We start from the raw sequence: 24,473 nt of genomic DNA, 5'->3' as shown, positions 1-24,473 counted from the left end.
TAGAAAGGCAATAATTATATATTTTTAGTTATTTAGTTTATTATTTCCTGAAATGTAAATGACGAACGGGGTGTCTCAACACTATCTTCTCTCTGCCTACCTAGTTGTGTGTGACCAAAAATGAATAAATTAAATATTTTTATCATTATTTACTAATAAATTACTATATTAAAACGACAAAAACAAACAAAAGATTTATTCTCTCTATACTAACTAATAAGCGCCTAGACAATGGGCAGGCAACCAACGTTGTTGTGGAGCGTCCGGTGTCGATACTCAATTAAAATTCATCAGGGGCTTGGATTTGCTCGAATACGAAACAATAGGAAATGAAACGCTGAATCGGTTTCATTCATTATATTTTAAGTGTTTTTTTGTATTGATTATGATTCAATTGATAGATCAATTGATGGATAGGACATTGCGGTGTAAATTATATATGTTAGTATTTTTTTCAATATTGATATTATAAGTAAATAATAATTCGTGCATGTGGTTAGTTATGTTTTCAATTATATTAATTTTATTTTTTTGTTATATCTGTAGATAAATGTATTTGGAATTATCATTTCCAGTAGGTACCGACGATTGTTCTTAATTTTTTTATTTAAATTAAGTTTTTACAAAATATCTCGCTGAATTTTAGTTTTTTAATATGAATATTTTTCTTGTCTCCTTACAGTTTCCGTTATAAACAAACAGAACATCGTTCCGTAATTTATTTATCGGGAATTCTAATATATAATATGTATATTGCATATCTATTAAATGGCGAGAGCGGTTGTTAAAATTTGTTTGTCTCGAGTAGGATTTTAGTAAACGTTCGATGAGTCTGACAATAGCTCCCTATTTTGGTTTTAGGAATTTTTCATACTTTTACGGTTTAAGAATTCATTTATTCTCATATAGAATTTACAATTCACTTACTGAGAATATACTTATATATATTACAATATCTTATCGCCGTCCAGCGTAGCTTACAAATATATTTTTGTTAGTTATAAACATAAATCAACACAAAAAACAATCCAAAATAAAAATTACAACAATTAGTAAATAATAATTTGCTTTGGGGGTAGTTCAACATATCAACTCATAAACATGTTTGAGCAAATATAAGGCCGAGACCACAATGATAGTTACTTTAGCTTACGAAAACATAATATTAATTATGATTATATAAATTTAATACATTTGATATTATTTGTAAATAGAATAAGTTTCACATGATTAATTAGCCATTTATTGTTATTTGTATGCTTCTAAGTTTGGATTATGGTATGTTTCAGAATGTTGAGAAATCCTTTAATACATGTACTCTAAGTAATTTTTTAAATGAATTTAAAGAAGTAATGTCTCTAAGATCCTTTGGTAATGAGTTATATAGATTTGCCCCTTCATACATAATATTTTTTCTTCCACATTTAGTTCTAGGTGTTCTAAGCGAGATGTTATGAGCTTGTCTAGTTATCGTTTTTTGAATGTGTAATTTTTTTGTAAATACTAATTTTGAATGTATGTCTTTAGTCAGAATTTTTCTTATAATAATACATGTATTATCTATATATATAAAAGGACTTGTCCTCACTGACTGAGGTAAGACGCGCGCACAGCCGTAACCGCTGTGCGTAGAAACGTGGAATTTGGACAAAAGTTTACTTTCATATTCTGAACATCCACTAAGAAGGGATTTTGAAAAATTTTAACCCTAAAGGGGTAAAATAGGGGTTCAAAGTTTGTATGGAAAAAAAATTAAATCCGTACCGATTTTTATAAAATTTGAAATTTAGATTTTTAAAAGTATTTAATTGAACACGTGTTTCATGGTTTTCTAGAATTCTCCCCCTACGGGTGCAAATAAGGGGTTGAAAATTTGTATAGGTTTTTTTTTTAAATCGTCACCAATTTTTATAATATTTGAAATTCAGACTCTTAAACGTATATAATTAAACACATGTTTCATGGTTTTCTAGAATTCACCCCCTAAGGGTGCAAATAACGGGTTGAAGGTTTGTATGGGAAAATTCTTAAATCGCCACCGATTCTTATAAAATTTGATATTTAGATTCTTAAAAGTATTTAATTCAACATATGTTTCATGGTTTTCTAGAATTCACCCCCTAAGGGTGCAAATAAGGGGTTAAAAGTTTGTATGGAAAAATCTTTAAATCGCCACCGATTATTATAAAATTTGAAATTTAGACTCTTAAAAATATTTCATTGAACACATGTTTCATGGGTTATTAGAATTCACCCTTAAATACGCAAGCGAAGCTGCGCGCGTCCGCTAGTATTTATATATTTGATGAACAGTCATAAGATTTGTTTCTTTGTACACTTTTATGGTTGGTGTTAGGTATGGATACCGAAATAAGGCTTTAATCACTTTGTTCTGGGCTATTTGCAGAGGTTGTAAATTGGATTTTGCAGCTGTTCCCCAGACCTCAACTAGATAATCTATATGTGACTTGACCATGGAGTTATAGATTATGTATCGTACCTCCCTCGGGAGACATCGGGCTATATTGCGGAGTGCTCCTGTTAGGGAAGTCAACTTACTTCTTACACTTTCAATATGCGGTACCCAGCTCAGCTTGCTGTCAAGAATTAGACCTAGGTATTTTTCCTTGTTAACCTTATTAATCTTCTCGCCATTGATAGTAAGTGGATTATACTCCCCAATTTTTTTATTCTTGGCAGCAAATATAATGTAATTGGTCTTAGATGTGTTTACAGTAAGTAGGTTTGATTGCAGCCACGTATGCAGAAGATCTAGATCAACTTGAGCTTGTTCCGCTATTGATGCTATAGATTTACCAGAGTAGAATAGACTGGTATCATCAGCATATAGTGTTAAGTCACCCTTCAAGCCTGCTTTATGGATGTCATTTATATACACCAGAAAAAGCAAGGGGCCGAGGACTGATCCTTGGGGAACGCCATAGGTTATCAGCTGGGGTGTACTTTGAACTCCATCTATTCTCACAATTTGGTATCTGTTTGAAAGGTACGATTCAAATATATTATAAGCAGATCCTGCAATTCCTAGACTTTTTAACTTAGTTAAGAGTTTTTCATGGCTCACGGTGTCAAAAGCTTTTTTTAAGTCTATGAACACTCCCAAAGTTATTTTCTTATTATCTATGTTGATTTTGATTGTTGTAACTAAATCAATAGTAGCTGCAACGGTATTTGACTTCGGTCGGAAACCATACTGTTTTTCAAAGAGAATTTTTTTTTGATTCAAGGAACTCATAAAGGCGATTATGCAAAATTTTTTCGAAAACTTTAGATAAAATCGGTAGTACAGATATAGGGCGATAATTTCCAGGGTCTAGTTTACTTCCTGTTTTATATATAGGATTAATTTTAGCAATTTTTAAAGAGTCTGGAAATTTTCCTTCTTCAAAGCAGCTGTTGATGCATTTTGTCAGTTTCTCAGCCAACAAGTCTTTTACACATTTAACCACCTTAGTACTAATTCCATCTATACCAGTACTTGTGTTTGAATTAAAGTTATTGATTATTTTAAGGACCTCGTTCAGAGTAGCAGGTTTTAGTTTACTTAATACGTTATCATCATTGAGTTGGGTATGGTTAAATGTATTACTTTGTTCCACATAAGATATATTATTTCGGTTTGTGATCGGGAATTTACTTGCCAGCTCGGCACCTATTTTCGAGAAAAAAGCGTTAAAACATTCGCATATTTGTTTTGTGTCAGTGATTTCACCTGTAGAGGTATTAAGCTTTAGAGGAATTTGGTTACTTTTTGTTTTATTGCTAGTTAAATTGTTGATGAGTTGCCACATCTTTAGAAGATTATTTTCACATTTTTTAAAAGCTTCGTAATAATGTTTACTTTTGGTGTTCTGAATAAATTCGTGCGTTGTACTTTGTTGCTGTAAAAAGTCGATTTTCAATTTTTCATTATCTGGTGTTTGCTTCAGGTTGCGCAGGAGCATATTTCTTTTATTAATTGACGATATCACATCTTTGTTGATCCAGTCTTTGCTTATTGGATTTAGTATTTTGGTCTTGATATTTTTGTTCTTTGAAATGGCTTGTAGTAAAAACTTTTCTATTGTTGTATATTTGTAATCTAAATTGGTGAATGAATCATCTTTGAGAGTTTGATAAAGGTGATTGTAATTGATTGCTTCGTATTTTAATCGTTTAGCTCGTTCCGGATGCGTTCTTTTTACTTCAAAATAAATTTGCTTATGATCAGAAAAGGCAAATTCAACGATAGACATATGGAATTCATTTTCTTTAAGATTACTGCAAACATGGTCCAGTATAGTCTTGGTTGTTTCCGTTTCGCGTGTACAATGTTCCATATCGATCTTGTTTAATATTTTCATCCCATTTTCTTTTAACACTATCTTATATTCTTTTATAGATTTTTTCCTACTAAGCAAATTTACATTAAGATCCCCGAAAACAATAGCTCTTCTTTTACCACTCAAGTGCTTACTATAAATATCTAAAAACAATTTTAAATTTGAAGGTGGCTGCTTGTATATCGCTCCAATATCTAAAGATAGGTTTTCTAAGTGGATCCATAAGAAATGATTACAGTCTACATATTCTTCGTCTATAAATGAGTGTTTCATGCCATTATGAACGTATATCGATACACCACCACCTCTTGTAGTTGTCCGATAATTGTAGTAATGGGTATAATTTGGTATGTTTAGTCTCTGAACGTCATTTTCATTTTTTATCCAAGTTTCCGTCAAAACTATAACATGAAGTGTTGTTTCAAAGGCTGCTATAATGCATCTCAATTCATCCAGTTTGCCAGGTTTCACAATGCTACGAGCATTTGAGAAATTTGATTGATTTTTTTGAAGTTGTTATATCTGTGTAGTTGTTTGTAATTTCATAGGTTATAGATTTAGTAGTTGCTTTTACAAATGTAGGTTTTTTATTATTTAGTTTTTTGGCTCCTCTTGGTTTACTATTTTAGGGATTCCTTTAATGTATTTTATTTTAAGATTTTCTTCACCACTGTCTTGACGCTTCTTGAGTTCATTTCTGAGATTATATATGAATTTTTGTTGTTGAGGTGTTTGATCAGAGTAGATTCGCACGCCATCTACTTTTACGTTATCTTTATTTCGCAGAATGGTTTTTACTGTGTCTTGAGAGCTAAAACATAGTTTTAAAGGTCGTGTCTTCTTACTGTCATATTTACCCAGACGAAAAACTTTAATAGGTTCAGGGCAGTCCGGGTATATAGTTCTAGTTATTTTACTTAGTTTTGTTTTGTCGGCGTCTTGCCGTGCTAGTGGGCTAGTCAGATCTTCCTCGGGTATTCCAGTTATGACTAAATTCTTGCTTCGTTCTGCACGCTCTTGGCATTCCACCAAAAGTGATTCACTATTATAGTTTGGCAGTTGCGAAACCGATGGTGTTTCCACGTTTGATTTTAGCTGCTTAATTTCGTTTTTGAGTTCAGTTATTTCTTCTTCATTTGACTTGATAACGTCTTTTAAGGTCTTGATCTCTGATTTACAGTTATTGTTTTCAGTTATTAGATAGTCAGTGGTGGTCTTTATACTGTGCAATTGTCCCACGATGGAGGTAGTATTATCAATAATAGTATTTATTTTATCATTTTGAATTTGACTTGACTCTCTAATCACCCCCAAAATTTCATTTTTAAATTCGCCAAATTGATACGCGAACTCGTTTTCAGGAGTTTTTCTCTTACGCTTGCCTGCATATCTAAGATCAGGTTCGAATGAGTCTAAAGCAATTTTAGATAAATCTGGTTGAGAGGTGCTACTACTACCCATTGGTATTTTTTGAGGCACTTCCTTAACAGGAGAATGCCGAACATTCATTTTGATTTTTTTCTAAAAATTATCTTTCGCTAATAACTGCACTTGTACTCTGTACGCACCTTTAGATCGTTCGAAGAAGACGAATTGCCGATGAGTTTCGCTGCGTTCCTTTCACTCTCGGTGATCGAACTTATGCAATGTATTGGAAATTGCACTTTAAGGATTACTATGATAACGACTAAAATCCCGTAACGTATTTCTTTGCAATAGTACGACACGTCTGCTCGCTACGGTGGTCGGCGACCAAAAAAGTATATAATTATTTTCTTCTAAATTACTTTATTATTTATTATTATTATTATTTTTTTTTTTGCGTACTGTGAAAACTCCCTAAGGACTAACTTCAAAGCGGCCACAACTCATCGAGCGTACTGTACCATCATCTACAATCTGACAATTTCCAATACGCCACAGCGACCTCTAAACCTATAATTATTAGTTTAACCTTTTACGTAATATGTATTTCTATTAATTGAAGCTTCTAGACCCCCAATGCACCCCCCTCCAGGCATGCCATTATAGTGGTATGATAAAGAAATGTTAACTATTTAAGATAACACTATGACCTATTTGGAGAGTAATGTGACATTTACATAGAAAATTGTTTAATTGTAATAACAACTTATATTTACTTCTAGTGTACCTACTTAGATTTGTTTTCGCTTTGTTTTCCTCTTGTATTTTCAGTAGGAAATAATAATTTTCTATTGGAGATATAAATTATAGTATTCCTTTTGTACCTGTGTCTCAAATATTTAGGTAGTTTCGTTCTAGATTTCTTAGATCTTTCTTGAATCAAAACGTTTGTTTTGGTTATATGTATTGACGTAAAGTGTGTTAGCGGCTTAGTGATATGTCACTCAATTCCTTGTCTTTGTTTAATCGTATGCAGAATGTATGACTAATTGCGTTTTATTTTATAATTATAATGATAATTTTGTTAATTATTTTATTTAAAAAAAAGAACACACTTATTAATTAGGCTTTTCTATAAAAAAAATAGTAGTTAAAATTGTAGTTTCATTTAAAGTGGTGTTAAGACAAACACTCTGTATTTAAAATACCTACAATTGTTTTTCAATAAAATTTACTGAAAGTCTTATTTAATAAGAGTTATGATTTTAACTGCCTTCATAAATCAATATAATAATCATAACATTAATATAAGAAGTACGTAATGTAAAATTAATTACAAAATTATAAAGAAATTTATGACTTATTGTGTAAATATAATTTATTTATTCAGGCTGTCGTCCTGGCGCAGCGGCACAAGGGCGTGACTGTAACGTGACGGTTGTGGGTTCGATCCCCACTCGAAGAAGTGAAATATTTATTTACGTTTATATTTCCATTTCTTCGCTCTGGTGTCGAGGCACAGCGCTGCAATGCCCTTTTTGGCATAAAGTGGAGAACGGAGTGTTTTAACATTAGGTTCCCTCTGTCTGCTGTGTGCGGGATACAGCGTGAAGCTGATTTTTTTTTATAATTTAAAAAAAATATATATATATTTCCCCTAATATAATACCTAGGTAGTACATTATGTATACAACAAACGAACCGGACAGACAATGACTTCGTTAGTAGAGAAACTTTACCCGAGTGTCACTTGATGTAAACATCGCTTAGAACGCACTCGTTTCCTCTCTCTTCGGTATAAGGTTCAAATCCGTGCGAGCGATAGTCAAGATGAGATGAGGGCGTCTCTAGAGTAACGCATCGTGCTCTCACTTTATATAGCTTCTCTAATTAGAATAGAAACGGAATGTATAATTTAGTGCCTACTGAAGTTAGTATAATTGATGTTTAGGATTTTTGTTTATATCTTTTTCATAATGTACCTACTCGCATATAGAAGCGTAGGCAGAGGGAACCTAGTGTTAAAGACTACATTCCTCATTTTTCACAGGATTCTGGAGATTCTTCCGTGTCAAGTGGCATAACTCAACGCCGCGTTTTGCCTCGACACGAGAGTGAAGAAATTTTTCATAAATATACATTTATATAAATTTTTGTTTTCCTCGAGTGGGATTGAACCCACAACCGCTGTAATGTTTTGTTAAGCGTTAATAATTGAAAATACGTATTAATCATAAATTTTCATTTTCCGTATATTTTTTTCTTTATTTACGAGTATATCTCTCTGTCAGTTTTCATTTTGTGCCAAATTCCACAACTCTTAGTTCACGGGAAGGTACTCTAAAAGTTTTGATTATTGGGCGAATTTCATATAAATGCAGAAAAATCGATTCATAAATCTTCTTCTTCTCTTTTGATTGCATTGATTTAGAAACTTGTTTTTTTTTCTGTGTTAAAAGGGATTATAAAACTGAAAATTTAATATTAATTTCAGCTTGCTATGATTGCTTCACGCGATCTTGAGATAAATGGTCTTGACAGAAGGACGTATGGGCAAAAATCACATAATCATATCTATTTTTTTTGCGGCACGGAACCCTAAAAACATATATATATATACATAATACAATAAGATTAAAAAAAAAAAAACATTTGTAATAAATCTATAGTTTTTGCATAGTGCTGTGCTTATTAAAAGTCTTTTTGAGTCTCACGTGGAAGTAGTGAGATCGAATTTCACTTTGTGTTTTCTATGAATGAGTGTCCTCCCTGGCGTACAGGTACATAGCATAACTAAAAAAAAAATTCCGTCACTTTCAAAAGATATTCTCTTTTCTTTGGAAAAATATTGTTATTTATATGTCTCTCAGCACTAGGTTCCCTCTGCCTACTCAGCGTGAAGCTTATTTTTTTAGGCGAAAATCTGCCATTCGTTTATAAAACATATTTTTTTTATATAGTGCTAATATACTAAAGATTTATTTAATGAATTATTTAATTCTAATCTTATCAATAACAATAGATATAATGAGAATGTTATTTATTATCTTTATACCATATCATAAAATAATTATTTTCCAGGAATTAACTTTAAACGTCTACTTATATTGGTATCTTAATTGGGGCCTCTTTTGCGTGTTGAAAATTAAGAAAAATAAACTTAAAATATTAATTAATATATAAAAAATCAAAATTTATAAAATATTAATAAATTTTCAATATTTTATAAGTTTTGATTCTTTCAGTCATCATTTTAGACTAAATATTATTTCGAAAATTTAAGTTTTTAAGAATTGTCTTCTTATCAGAGCGAGGAAATCAAAAATAATTAATTATTCTTCTCCGACTGAAAATCAAATCCACAACCATCTCGGCGACAGTCAGTCAGCCACTGCGCCATGACGGCCATCTTTAACTATAACGTTTTTAACCGACTTCTGTAAGAAAAGGAGGTTATCAATTCAAATGTTTTATTTTTAAATAAATATCTACATTATATATTTATACTTTTAATTTATCACGTTATTTTGCGGTCAGTTGTTTATATGATCTCTTGTTTTGAACTAAGAATTATCACAACTTATCTTTTAGTCTATGACATTAAGATTATATACACTTTTATACGCAATTACCGCCAGTGGGTACCTACTTCTAATCCATGTTTTAATTAAATCAGCAGTTTCTCTTGTATATCTTTTATTACGTCTAAAAATAGCAATTTATTATGGCCTTGTTTATTATAATGAATCATGAGATATGTTTTGTTCGTGTTGGGCTTGCGTTAGAATTGAGTATTAGAATTAATTATTTAATAAATATAATGCTAAATAAATGTTTTAAATTAAAAAGAATAAAAATTTAATTAAATTATAATTTATTAACATCATCGAATGTCTCTTTACGTTTAATATTTGGAACAGTTGAAGTTATCCACAAAATTTTTCCACTGTTCATAGAATTTTTCCAATGCAATTTCCTTTGCGTTTCCTTCTAGAGCGCTATATTTCAAAGAGTTGATCGCAAGTTGCTTCAACAGTCTTAAGTCTGACAAGCGACTGGCAACACCAACGAATGCTAAATAAAAATCATCTGATAAAGGATCCGCTTCCCATATTCCTGGATCATCACTGGAGAGGACTACTGGAACCCCCTGCGCTAGGAACGTGCTTAGTGGATGGTTACGAACATCTCTTACTAAGGATAATACGGAATTTGATATAACGTTCACTTCTACAGCAATATCTTTCTCCATAACTGCTTTTAGGAGTATGGGATGTTTTAGCAATGCGTAACCGTGACCGATTCTCTTTGCTCCTAATAATATGGCATCTATTAGATTTTCGTCTGTCAAAGTCCCAAACCAATCCGTTTCTCCGGCGTGGAAAAAGTAATTAAACTCTTTGGACGCTGCTTCCAATTGCGGTATAAACTCTATAAGGGGATTTCCTGCATCTTCCTGTCCCACCAGATCGAAACCTGCAAAAATTTCCGGCATATCAGCTTTGATGGCTCTTGCTAAACTTAAATATGTATCGAGGGTAGGTCGATCGATTTTTCTGGACGGTGCATATATGAGTTTGGCTCCAATGAAGTCAGGGTGATCGCTTTTGAATTTTTGAATTATTTTTTTGTATGTCTTCGCCGTAATCAAAGGATCGTATGTTGTTCCGTCTAATTCATAAAGATTTGGAAGAATGCTGCGGACTTCTACATACATAACGTTATTATTCCTAAATTGTCGTAGGACTTCATAGAAATACTGCTCCCACACAGGTCTAAATGTCAATATTTGGCTTACTCTTCTAAAATAGTTCATAAATATACTCCAAGATTCTTTTATGGTTGGATAAACGATATCGGGATCGTTAACGCACATGGTGAAATGTGTTCTTAGTTCTGCATCAAACTTCGTTTTATTAGACATTTTTCTAATATCACTTACTAATTCCCATTTATTTTTGCATGGGATTTTGGGTTTTTTGTTGGCAAATTTGAAGCGTACATCGCTTTCATCATAACATATGTAGAGGTTGTCCAAATAAGTCAAATTGACAATGTAATCTGGTCCCAATATACCCATATCGTGGATATGTAGAGCTGCTCCTTTCGGCATATCATTTATGATCTGGTAAACCTTGGACGAACGTATAAGGTTTTTATATGAGAAAAAATGCTTGGACAAGTTGTAGAACTGTGGATGATCGAAGCCGTAGTCCACTTCGTGAAATTTATACAACATTAGACACTCGTTGACGATTGTTTCTTTGTCTGAGAGCTTTAAGGTTCCCCCAACTGACAGGAGTGCTTCATCTCGTAGTATCTTAGCTCGTTTTACTTTGTAATCGTCAATTGTTCCATGGCAAAACGCGAATAGGATCACGAAGGGATATAAAGAGCGCATTTTGGAGGGGCGCGCCTCGTCTTGCCGGCTTCGATAGCGAGCTGATACTGGCTATGGCAGCATTGTTTAGGGCGAATGACCTGATGTTCATAACATCTTAGTCATTGGCCGGAAGTTTCGTTATTGTTATACAAATGGGGCTATTATGGTTGTTCTGGGAGATTTATAAATTGTATTTAACGTATTTTTTGCATATGTTAATTAGTATTGTTGTATCTTTAGGGATAAATAATTAATTAACGATGGAAAATTGATTTGGTGTCAAGGCAAAGCGCGGCGTTGAGTTATGCCACTCAACACAATCCCTCCAAAACTTAGTGGAAAATGGAGAGTGGGGTGTCTTAACATTAAGACATTAATCTTCCTCTGATTATTAAGCTGAAAAAAAAATAGTATTATTTTGTCTTTAAGCATAAATAAATAATTAGTTAACGATATAAAAAATGCATTGTATTCTATAATTGTAAAAAGAAATAATTATTAAATGATGTTATTGTTATTTTTCATCGTTGTAATCATCGTTATTTTTCATTATTTTCTATAGCTTTTAGTGATTCATTAGTTGAGAACGTAGTGTAAATAATTTCAGACAATATTTTAACGAACAGTTGTTTGTATCAGTTTGCTTGTAAATGTTGGTAGATATATGTCCTTTTTAATGTTTTTGAGCATCACGCTATATCCCGCACACTGGAGGGTAAGCCCTCTGCTTACCCGCACGTAATGTTGGGACCAAAAAGTAAATACCTACCTAAAAGGCCGTCGTAGCGCAGCGGCACAAGGGTGTGACTGTAACGCGACGGTTGTGTGTTCGATACCCACTCGAGGAAGTGAAATATTTATTTACGTTTATATTTCCATTTCTTTGCTCTAGTGCCGAGGCAAAACGCGGCGTTGTGTTCAGAATTCGACAGAAAGTGGGGAACGGAGTGTTTTAATACTAGATTCCCTCTGCCAACCCTACTGTGTGCAGGATATAACGTGAAGCTGATAAATTTTTTATTTTACCTAAAAAAACAGGTTACTTTGATTCGGTTTTATTAATTTATTTCAAAACAGAATAGAAAGTATTTTAGAATTTAAAATATTATTTCATATTTTTATTTACAGGGCCACTCCGCGTCTGCACTTTCGCGGTTTAAATTTTAACTAAGTGTAGCGAGTACTTAATGTTCCACTAACTATACAAGTTAAATGTTTACCTACTAAGTAACCACATAATTGAAGGTACAAAAAAAAACTTGAAAAGCACCGAAACGGTCTCGTAAGCCGCAATTTCTATAGACGTTTTAAACGATAAAATTTACTAAAAACTCATTTCGTACTGGCTGGTGTAAATTACAACCAGCGGCGTCTAAAAGGGTTCAATTTCAAAGCAACGCTATAAAGAAACTAAAAAATAAATCTGAAAAGAAATAAAGGCCGTCTCATCCGCCATGCTGATTTTATGCAGCGAAAGGGTTGGGGAAGGTTTTAAAGTGGCACTTACCAGGAACCGCCCCGTACGCGTTTGTTGGTGAAAAATAAAAGAAAAAAATATGGCCGTCACATGTATGATACTGAGATGTTGCACGCACTTGCCACCTCCTTTAATCTTCTAATTACTGCTGGTGGAATTCTGGATGACACTTTCCAGGATTTGCGAACAATGGTACTCGCTGATAGTGGGGACGATTTTAAGATTAGGTTCCTATAGGTTCATAGGTATGTAGGAGTCATTGTTGAGAAGAAAGGTAGGGTTTTTAATGGTTAGTATTTGAGATTTGAGATATCTTTGTTGATTAATTGAGGGTTACCTGGTACGATTCCAGAAATGGTGAATATTTTTTACACATTCTGGATGTTATCTAAGTAACGTTTAAAGAGACTTTTGTGTTTTGAAGTGCGATATTGAAATAAATCTTGTTATCTTATCGTGCAATTGACTATCTGTCGAGTTTTTCAATAGAAATGTAATATCTAATATTCTATATAAAGTTTTATATTTATGTAGGTTTTTGGCAATACTTAGATATTATAAAAGATTCATGTTATCAAATTTCTACTCTCTCACTCTCTCTCTCTCTCTCTCTTTTTTATATTATATCAATTTTCAGTTCTTAATTGATAGAGTTCTTATAAGAATAATACAAAAAATCAATAAAAATAAAAAAATAACAAAATTTTCTTGATTTTGATGCGAAATTGCATTGTTTCATTCGAAGTATGAGAATAAACTTATAAAATAGTTATAATTAAATATACGGAACACTATTAATGATAGCGGTGATTACAAAATACCATAAAAATGTAATATATCATATTTCAAACGTAAAAAAAAATATCGAGTTAAATACAAGCTAGATAAAAACAATTGATAACAGCCCTAATATAGATAAAAAGTACATACTCAATTGAAATTAAATATGTATTAAATTTTAATTCTTAATGATATTGTAGATTTTTTTATTTTATTTTATCTTACAGATATGGCTCTAACAAGTGAGTTATTATATCTATAGGTCTATCTACTAATAATAAAATAGGGTTATTAGTTTGTCCATTACACCTTTAGTATATATTTCCAATAAACAAAAAATAGAATACGTTATCTAGGTGAAACGATGACTTGTATGTAAATTAAAGTAAATACATAAAAATAAAGTTGAACATTTTATTAAACATTTATTTATATAATATAAAAAGTAAGTATTATTATTTTATTTTCTTAATTTAAAATTCTTGTGGATTACATTCATTCCAGAAAGCTGGGAACGGGAGTGTATTAATTGGAATGGAATGTCTTAACACCGGGTTCCCAGGTTCCCTCGGACTATCCTGATATGTGCTGGATACAGCGTAAAGCTACAAAAATGGAGCGTATTAGAAGTCATGGGACGATAAAAATATTTGATAGTACTTATTTAGGAAATATTTAATCGAAAATGTTATCTTATTCATATAATCCATCAGCTCGTCGGCGTAGTGACGTGGTGCTCCAACTACTCCGCGAGCTATTGTCAAGGCGAAGCAATATAAAACGTGTGTCTATTTATTTATTATTTTATACCCGCTTTTGCGCTTGCAACCTTACACCATTCAACCTTGTGTCAACCAATATAAAAAGCTTCATTATATTCGTAATATCGTTTCTAATATTATTTAAAAATGTGGACTTCAATTATTTGGTGTTTAACAGTTCATTTTGTGAGTGTTGTGGTAATGGATGATGAATATCAGAAAAATCTTAATGAAAGAAATTATTTGTTGCAAAAAGAACTCGATTTGATGGTAGGCAGTGATGTAGTGCTAAGTGACAGTGAAGAACAAGCTAATAAAATATTTATGGATTTAAAAACTAACGAGTTGCGATTCGCGTTTGACAATCCTCAGTATTTCAACTTCTCTAAACATTTCTTTGAATATAAAGACGATGTGAAGAAATCGGAATTATTTAAACTGGTTCAAAGGATGCCCAAAGGTGCAGTACTTCATGCTCACGATACTTCAATACTTGGGCCTGATTACGTTCTATCTCTTACGTATTTAGACGATTTGTACGTATGTTTTGAAGAAGAGAATATTCAGTTGCTGTTCTCCCGAGATGTTCCAGCTGCATCCTGTGGAACAGTGTGGCAGGTGATGAAAGAAGCACGATACTCTTCTGGGAATGTTGAAAAGTTTGATAGCATATTAAGAGAACGTTTTACTCTCGTTATTGATGACCCTAATGATGTTTACACTGATATTAACGTAGTATGGTCGAAGTTCCAGAAATATTTCCAAATAACCTCGCCTCTCTTTACGTACAAACCAGTATGGGAGCAATATTTTTACGATACCTTAAAAGCTATGAGAGCTGATAATGTTATGTACCTGGAGCTTAGGTGTGTACTTCCTTTGCTATATGATTTGGACGGCAATAAATATGATACTTTTGATACTGTATCATCGTATGAAAAAGCATTGAAGAAATTTTTAAAAGATTATCCTGATTTCTTTGGCGCTAAACTTATTTATGCTCCTTTAAGATTCGTTGGAACAAAAACCATTGAAGAGTATTTAGATTTAGCGAAGAAATTACAAGCACAATTTCCTAATTTAATAGCGGGATTTGATATAGTCGGTCAAGAGGATTTGGGATCACCCCTTAAAGATTTTTTGAAAGTTTTCTCTAAAAAAGATAACGATATTGATTATTTCTTTCACGCTGGTGAAACAAATTGGTATGGAACGACGTCAGATGAAAATTTAGCAGATGCAATTGTTCTTGGTACTCGTCGTATTGGACATGGATATGCTCTCGCCAAGCATCCACTTTTGATTGAAGAAGTTAAAAAGAGAGACATCGGTGTTGAAGTAAATGTTGTGTCAAATGAAGTATTAAAGTTGGTTGATGATGTGAGAAACCATCCATTAGCTATATTTTTAGCAAATAATATGCCTGTTGTGATTTCAAGCGACGATCCTGGAATATGGGAAGCTGAACCCTTATCTCATGATTTTTACGTCACATTCGTTGGTGTTGCCAGTCGTCATGCAGATTTAAGACTTTTGAAGAAATTAGCTCTTAACTCGTTGTATTACAGCGCATATCAGGATAAAGATAAAATGATTTATGAATTTGAAATTCGGTGGACCAAATTTATAGATTCTATTGTGCAAAAACAGTGGTAATTTATTTATTTATTTCTATAGGAACAATTTACAGTGCATTTTTTATTCCGATCATAATTATTATATAAGATATCTATAGAATATATTATTGTACACGATACGAGTATATCGTACTTCAAGGCTAGCTTGTTCATATAATAGGAAAACTATTACGTCGAATTCTACATGTTTAAGCATTTTTGCTATTTTTTAAGAAATCTCACTATTTTTTTTCAATAAATGTTATAACAAATATAGTGTATCATTGAAAGAGCTCATATCGAAAATATTTAAGATAGATAGATAAGAAGGTATGTGATAACATGTTTCCACGTGGCTACACGCTATACATAAATATATTTATAGGATTAAATGGATTTCCCAATCTACATAATAAATATGTCGTTGTAAATTTTATCTCTATTTATTTATTTTTTATTTAAAGTTAATATCAAAATGTCAAAATAATAAAATCGTATAATTACATATCAATCAGAAATAGTACTTAGATATGTTATATTAACCAAAAGCAAAAAATTATTAAACAACATTAAAAATTACTTTTTCTCAGATTCTCATATAGATAGATAGTAAAGTAGGTGGAGAGAACTAGGGAATTTACCCATTTTCAGTCGAGTTCTCAGGACATTGCTCTGCTTGATACCAGAGCGAGTAAATGAAAATATTAAATATTTCATTCTCCCGAGCGAGAATCGAAACCACAACCATAATGTTTACATTCACAGGCTAAATCTTACTAATGTCTTAATTTTAGAGAAAATATCTATGTCTACTATAAAGTGTCTTTAATTTCAATATGTTTTAATACATTTCAATAGAAATCAAGACAAAAAAACTCTCTCCAATAAAAACAAACAAAAAAACACTACATTTCCATATACCGTACAGAAATTTTACTAATTTACAGCTTCAATTCCTCAAGGCGCCTCTCCGTCATGGAACATTTGGTGCCATCATCATCAACGAACACCGAGACAGTGTAACGAAGCGATTACTAGTAGATAATTGTACTAATTAGTTGACTACGGGTGTAACTTTAATTAGTGCATGTGGGATTCCATGTATTTTTGTTTTTATTTATTTGTTACTTTTAGTAAGTATTGAAGCCGTCGTGGTGTGGGTTCGATTCCCACTCGATTATTTATTATTTTCATTTCTTCGTAATGCGTCAAAAAATTCGGCGGATAGTGGGAACGGAGTGTTTTAACACTAGGTTTCGTCTGCTTTCGCTGTTATAAACGTGAAGAAAGAAGAAGCAAAATATGGATATGATGTTAATGTATGTGATAGTAATTCTGTATGAACATATAAAAAATACTATGTTTCCATATAAATATTTATTTAGAAACGCTTTTAAAAAAGATAAATCAACACAAATTCAAAGACGCACTTCAACAGATCTCAAGATGTTATTGTTAAGTGGTTATCGAAGTTTTTGCGTCTTTTTCTAAGCTTCGATATAAGAATCAAAGGCTAAGAATAGCTATTTTTAAGTATCTAATAAGTACATTTGTTCAAGTAAAATTTAAAAAAATGTATTCAAATATTAATAATGATATAATTCAGGTATAAAATTTAATTTAGTTCATAATTCACAATTTACTGGAAATTGTAACAAGGCCAACATGTCACAGGAACACAAGCAAACGCGACAGGTCGTGAGTTCGATTCCCTACAAAAATAATTTAATTTTTATTATTTTAATTTCTTCGCCCTGATAATGAAGGTAAACGCAGCGTTTAGTTCCGCCTCTTACCACGCAATGCTTCCAGAATTTGGTGGAAAGTGGGAATGAAAATGTCTTAAGAGGAGAGAAGTGTTATTGTTATCCACGCTCCGAGCTTCTCTCTTCCTACCCTGCTATGTGTAATGCTAAAAAAATTTACAAATAAAAAATATATATTGGAATATTGCATTTCTCAACATTGTATAGTAGAATAGGGCCTACAATGCTTTTTTGTTTTATTTTATCTTATCAACACAAGTACGCGTCCGTATTTTTATTGGGTTTATTCGTATTATTCCTTTCATGTATATTTTTTTCTGTTACATAGATAGTTCTTTGTAAAATAGTAGCTTTTTATAATTAAAACTAGAGGACGCGCGCAGCTTCGCCCGCTTATTTGCAGTTTTAGGCGTGAATCCTAATAAACCATGAAACACGTGTTCAATGAAATAATTTTAAGAGTTTAAATTTCAAATCTTATAAAAATCGGTGGCGATTTAAAAAAAAAAAAAAAAACCATACAAACTTTCAACCCCTATTTCATCCCCTTAGGAGTCGAATATTGCAAATTCCCGTCTTAGCGAGCACCTACGTCCTGTAAATAACTCCTATGCAAAATTTGAGATTCCTAGCACATGTAGTTTCTGAGATTTCGTGATGAGTGAGTGACCTTTCGATTTTATATATATAGAAGATTGTAGACATATTGTCTTCATTCGACTGTATTCAATAGTTTATGTTGTGTAAGTTGATTTTATCATTGTTATTAGGATCCGGATGAAGCCGGTTTTCGTTTAAAAATAACGTTTACTATTTTACGCTAACTTGGCTTAGTTAATGAATTTTTGACTCATTTGTAAGTCGATGAAGATGGTGAACTCAGGAAGTACAAGATGGGTAGTTTATCTGTGTTAATATGTTTTTAATAGCTGCCTTGTGAATGGATGTGAAGGTAAAAGGTATTTTTCTATGTTCAACAACTACTTGGTCGATTGTGATTAAATATTTGAAATAACTGTGGAATCTAAAGATGGAATATACATATTAAAATAGATTATTTTAAAACGCACAAAAATATAATTGAACGGAACTCCTGCGTTCCTCGGTTAGGTATACTGCTCAGATAGAAGACCTATTTAGAAGACGTGCAAAAATTTGAAAGTAGCGGGATTTGAACCTGCCTTTCTTGGAAACCGTCTAAGCGCTCTTACTACTAAGCCATACCTTCTCATAAAAGCTACGTTGAAATTCTTATACGCTCGTTACAACTTATTTTTGTTGTTAGCATTAGAGAGAGATTTTTACAAATTTCCGTTACTCAAAGATAATTGGTTAGAATTATCATTTGGCTAGAGAGAATGATGTTTATTAAATATTTTTATTATTTTTAAATTGTTATTCCACACTAAGAAAAGGAAAATACTTATTTAGAAAATATAAAAAATTGAACGTAGCTGAATTTGCACCCGGTTCGTTCAAACTTTTATACATTTTCTATATTAGTATTTTTATTTCCTAAGTCAGGAATAACAGTTTAAAAATAATTCAAATAATTTATAGGCTTTGTAAAATATTTTTTTTCATAAAAAAATAATAAAATTGTTTAGATTGTTTTCATCACGTTCTGTGATACTGATAAAATATAACGTGTTGGAATGTTGAATTATTAACGTAGAAAAAGTTATCTTTAAATTATTATTAACATTAATAATAGATTCATCATGACTATTAATAGTAATCTCTTCATTAATATTATTACTAGCTACTAGCTGATTCACTGATGATTCAAATAGTGTTTTTATCTATCATGTACATTTTATAGTTTTAGTTTTGTTACCAATTCCTTTTTGAAGTCAACGATTTCAATTTATTCGTAACACTATGAAATATGAATCAATATAATTTGACTTTGATTACTTCAATCGCTTCACGCTTTTTCTCATTTTCCTTCTAGATCCATTAGAAGATTCTAGAGGATTTTGAATTGGCGAATTTGAACGGCACCTTCTGTGCGAACGAAAAAATAAAAATAATTCTATCCTGAATGGAAATAGATGCGATAAACGTTACATTAAAACTGGTTTTTCTACTGTTTCTAAATTAACTTCATTTAAGTTTATTAATCTACGTGAGCAGAAAAAAATAGTAATTTAGTTGATCTACATAATAATAACACAAAAAATACTTAACTGGAGTTCACTGGCTTCCAACCGGTGTTATTTTCTGAAACCTCATCAGCCTAACTTAAAGTTTTATTAAAATCGATTTAATAAACATAAATTCGGTAAAAATCATCGTTTTTCCGATTAAATGTTAATGAATTACATTATCTGACATATAAGTTATCTTTGTGTTAAAGCACAGATATTATATTACTCGGGGTTAAACAAATTTTCAATAGATGGCGCTTTTTTATTAATATTAGGGGCTTTCCCATATTAAAATTATGTAATTTTAATAAATTAAAAATGAAAGATCTTATTCTTTTTATTTTATAGCTACTTTATTTTATACTATATACTAGCTTTTTATTTTGTAGCTAACAACTGGTATCGACTTGACGAAGGCGAATCGATTGACTTGTTACAATAGAATCATCAATATCACTTACCCCTTTTGGTCTCTACAGTTCCAGATAGGAACAAACATACATACATACGTACATGGATTAACAACTCCTACCCTCCTTTGCGTCTTGCAGCCGGATGGAATAATATGGGAGGACATAATTATTATGTTCATTTTTCAACAAAAGCAAGGACCAAATAGTGTTGAAATAATCGGACTGCCTGTAACCACGGCGTTGAGTTTCGCCCATCAAAGATAAAAACTTGCTTTAGTAGAACGGAATGTCTAAAAGCTAGGTTTTCTCTTGAATTAAACTTTTTTTTAAATTGAAGATATCTGTAGGTGGTGCTAATATAAACATATTAATAACTAGCGACCCCCTTGCGGCTTCGCCCGCTTTTACTACTGGATTATTCATATAATGTATGTTTGCAAAGCACTTAATATAATGTGAAAATTAATTAAACCCTAATGCAACCCGCATTTTCGTAGTTTCAATAAGGTTTTTCCAATTGTTTTACACAGCAAGGATTTTTTAGTAGGTACCGTAATTTTAAATCTGTGCTACTAATCTTTTCAAGTACTTATTAAAATATATTTAAATGACTATTTTTAGATAGTTAAATGACTATTTTTAAACGGAAGAAATTATAAACAAAAGCCTACCTACTAATAACTACTACAAAAAATATATCGCGCTGAAATAATACATTCAACTCTAATTATCCAATACGTGCAAACGCATCTAAATCTTCGTTGCTATAAAGGCAGGCGGGTTTTTTTTTTGCTTTTGGTTAATGCTGAAGAGGGTATTCTGTCCCTGATGAAAAGCAAGCACTACGTGGCTGTGAGGCCTGTGAGGAAAATTAAATAGAATGCATCGGCCGGGAATCAAACACGGGCCGCCCGCGTGGCAGGCGAGCATTCTACCACTGAACCACCGATGCGTGTAAGGCAGGCGGGCGCGGCGGACGCATGGCGAGTGGCGAGCCGTTTCGCAGCAAGGATTTTTTGATATTGTAACAACTTCTAAAGTACTTATTAAAATGAAAAACAGTAAAGACAGTTTTGATCTACATTAAATGGCCAACGTAACTAATATACTTATTTATATGCTGAGAGTAAGGGATAAGTAAAACTTGAGTCGATACTGCTGAAGTGTCAACGACGTAATGTGTCAACAATTAAATGCGTTTTTCTCTTAAACTATTCGCAATTTCGAAATTGTGTAAAAAGCAAATTTTATCTTCGTTTAACGTAGAAAATTTATAAAGTATTTTAAAGGATAAGGATTAATACCATTATGGAAAAATATCCCTCACAATAAAAAATATATTGAAATTATTATTTTTAGACAGAAATATGATCACTACACGTTATCCTTAAAAGATAAAAATATGCTCTCGCGGACTTTTTTGTAGATCTCATTGAGAGGAACAATACTCCAGTACATTTTTTTCATGTAGTACTTACCATTAAAGCAGCGCATGCGCGAAAGTGTCTCAGCGGGTAGGACTTTATTCATATTTTTCGTATTTATGTTAATTTACATAAGAATGTACAAATAATAAACTATATATAAACCTTCTACGAAAAATACTCGACCTAATGGTGAAAACCGCAATAAAATCCGTTGGGTGGTTTAGAAGAAGAAGAGTTAGAAACAACAGACAGACACGAAAAGCGACTTTGTTTTATAAGATATAGGATAATATTTTTCCCACGCGATTTGAACTCACGACCTTCTTGTCGATATGGTAGGGCAGAGGTATCACACTGCGTAGATTGTATCTAAAATAAACAGTTCTTATATCGATGTCTGATGTAATAGGAATATTATATTACGAGATGCTATGACCTTTTTTCAACCACCACAGAGATACGCGTAAATATTTACTAATATTGTTGTATTGTAATATCTTATAGTTGACACGAATCCCTCTGCCTATCCTGCTGTGTGCGGGATACAGCGTGAAATTGATTTGATTTTTTATCTTGACGCAATTAAATAGGAAATATAAATGTTTAGTAAATGTTTAAATGAAACAATTAAAATGCATTAATTTAGCATTTATTATACAACTACAATCATAATACTGGTACAAAATTGTATTGGAATGTCTAATGTCTAAATTGTGGATCAAATTTATACTTAACTTACCTATTTGCTCTAAAATATTAAAAATAAATAAATATTAGCCAACTTAAATAAAATTTGATTATCTATCTAAAATTTGCTATCACTTCACTAATAAAACTATCCCAGTCAATATTGAATTGTCTAAACATTTCTAATTTACCAACATTATCCAAAGCACTATATTTAATAGAATTTAACACTAATTGCTTCAGTAAGCGTAAATCCGCTCGTTTGCTTGCTATACCCATAAATGTTATATAAAAATCGTGGGACAAGGGATCCGCACCCCATGCTCCAGGGTCATCACTGGACAACACTACTGGCATCCCAAGAGCCAAGTAAACAGCCAAGGGATGGTTTCTCACATCGTTAACCAATGATAGAACCACGTTTGATATAACATTCACTTCAATCGCGATATCTTTCGCTTTCACTGCTGCTATCAGTGATGGGTGCTTTATTAACCCGTACGCATGACCGATCCTTTTTGAACCCAGCAGAATCGCATCCACTAAGTTTTCATCTGCAGGAGTACCAAACCAGTTAGTCTCTCCACCGTGGAAATAAAAATTCATATCGGGTTTGGCTTCTTCCAAAATTGGTAGAAATTCCAGTAAAGGTTTCCCCAAGTCTTCTTGACCAACCAAGTCGAAACCAGCAAACATATCGGGCAGTTCTTTTTGGATTTCTCGAGCCACGTCCACTATTTCACGTACTTGTGACTCATTTTTTGCACGATGACGAGTCACTATCAGTTTAATGCCTATAAAATCAGGATGTTCTTCTTTGAACCTTTCAGCTACTTGGTGGTAAAGTCGAGGCATGTACATCAAATCGTGAACCGTACCATCCAGCTCGTAAAGATTAGGCAGCCCACTTCTTACTTCTATATACTTTACATTATCGTCATAAAATTCTGTCAAAGCCTCGTAGAAGAACTTCTCTCTTATCGGTCTATATGCAATTAATTGCTTAATATTGTGACAAATTTTGTTAAATTTCTTCCATATAGTATTAATTTCGTAATCTACATCTTTCTCATCCTCGGAATATAAGGTGAAGTACTTTTTAAAATTTGCATCAAATTGGAGGACGTCATCCGTGCTATTTCTTAGATCGCTGACCAATTGCCACTTAGCTAAACAAGGTCGTTGGGGGACTACGACAGAGAATTGTAAAAATAAATCATCGTCCACGAAGCAAGCGTATAAGTGGTCCTCGTACGTCAGATCCAGTAAACGATCGGCGCTTAGCATAAGCGAGCTGTGAACGTGTAGCGCACCTCCTTTGGGCATCCGCTTTATAATTTGATACACTTTAGAACTATTTATATCATCCTTATACGTGAAGTAATGCCTCGAGAAGTTGAAATATTGAGGATTGTGGAACGATTCATTTAGCTGTTGATGTTTGTACTTCATCAGTATCTTATTGGCGATTTTCTCTTCATCTTTCAATCTAAGGTTACCTCCGACTTGGAGAGTGAATTCTTCTTCTATTAGATGGTCTCTTTCTATATTATAATCGCCTATGCTCTTCGCGCTGACGTGTTGAATACACAGTATAAGTAGAGCACGTACAGATATCCTCATTGCGTCTGCTATCAGGCGGTTCACAAACTGTCATTCTTCGATCACTGTCTCGGACAACTGAGGCGTAGCGCGGTTACAATATGTTTATATAGCAATTGTGTGAGAGATTTAGATGTTTTTAATTTTTTTTTGGCTGTTGAAGAAGAGAAAAAAGTGAATTTATGAAAAAAACTATATTTTTATGTTTACTTTCAAATATTTACCGTACCGTTTATAATATTAAATGTAAATCAATTATTACGCAATTACGTTTTAATTAATTAGTTATAGTACATGCAATTACTTTAATAATTCATAATTATTCGTTTTTATTATTTTTTTCTAAGTAAGCCTATGACTATTTTTAAATCCTTGAGGATGTTTTTGCATTATAATAGGTTTAGATTTAATTTTAAAAATAGTTCATAGAAATTTGACACCGATTCCGAACCACTTCCTCTTTCCTACGGCTTGGGAACGTCCAGAGTCTATATACCTGTTTATTTTAATAGGCATATTATTATGAACAAAGCAGATAGTTGAAGTTTGAGGGCAGTAGTGGCGCAGGGGCACAAGCGATTGATTGTAAACCCGTCAGGTTGTGGATTCGATTCCCACTATAATGTAAAGAAATATTTCATGTATTGATTTCTTCGCTCTGGTGTCGAGACAAAGCTAGGTCTTTACTCCCACCACTCAACAC

The 24,473-nt window shown here is 32.4% G+C and overlaps 1 protein-coding gene and 2 pseudogenes across 1 annotated transcript; 1 reads left to right on the top strand and 2 right to left on the bottom strand.

Moving 5' to 3' along the window:
• Positions 1–9,565: 9,565 nt before the first annotated feature.
• Positions 9,566–11,337, bottom strand: LOC146540623 (adenosine deaminase pseudogene; annotated as a pseudogene).
• Positions 11,338–14,253: 2,916 nt separating this feature from the next.
• Positions 14,254–16,162, top strand: LOC146540622 (adenosine deaminase-like). The gene has a single exon (XM_085204749.1). The coding sequence runs from the start codon at positions 14,257–14,259 to the stop codon at positions 15,763–15,765; it is 1,509 nt and encodes a 502-aa protein (XP_085060875.1). The 5' UTR covers positions 14,254–14,256; the 3' UTR covers positions 15,766–16,162.
• Positions 16,163–22,114: 5,952 nt separating this feature from the next.
• LOC146540621 (adenosine deaminase pseudogene) lies at positions 22,115–23,867 on the bottom strand (annotated as a pseudogene).
• Positions 23,868–24,473: the final 606 nt, after the last annotated feature.

This window comes from Heliconius melpomene, chromosome 2, assembly GCF_056956725.1.
Source record: "Heliconius melpomene rosina isolate 202511_hmr_F chromosome 2, ASM5695672v1, whole genome shotgun sequence".
Lineage (NCBI taxonomy): Eukaryota > Metazoa > Arthropoda > Insecta > Lepidoptera > Nymphalidae > Heliconius > Heliconius melpomene.
Note: the sequence above shows the minus strand (reverse complement) of the source record. Positions and strands in the feature narration are given on the sequence as shown.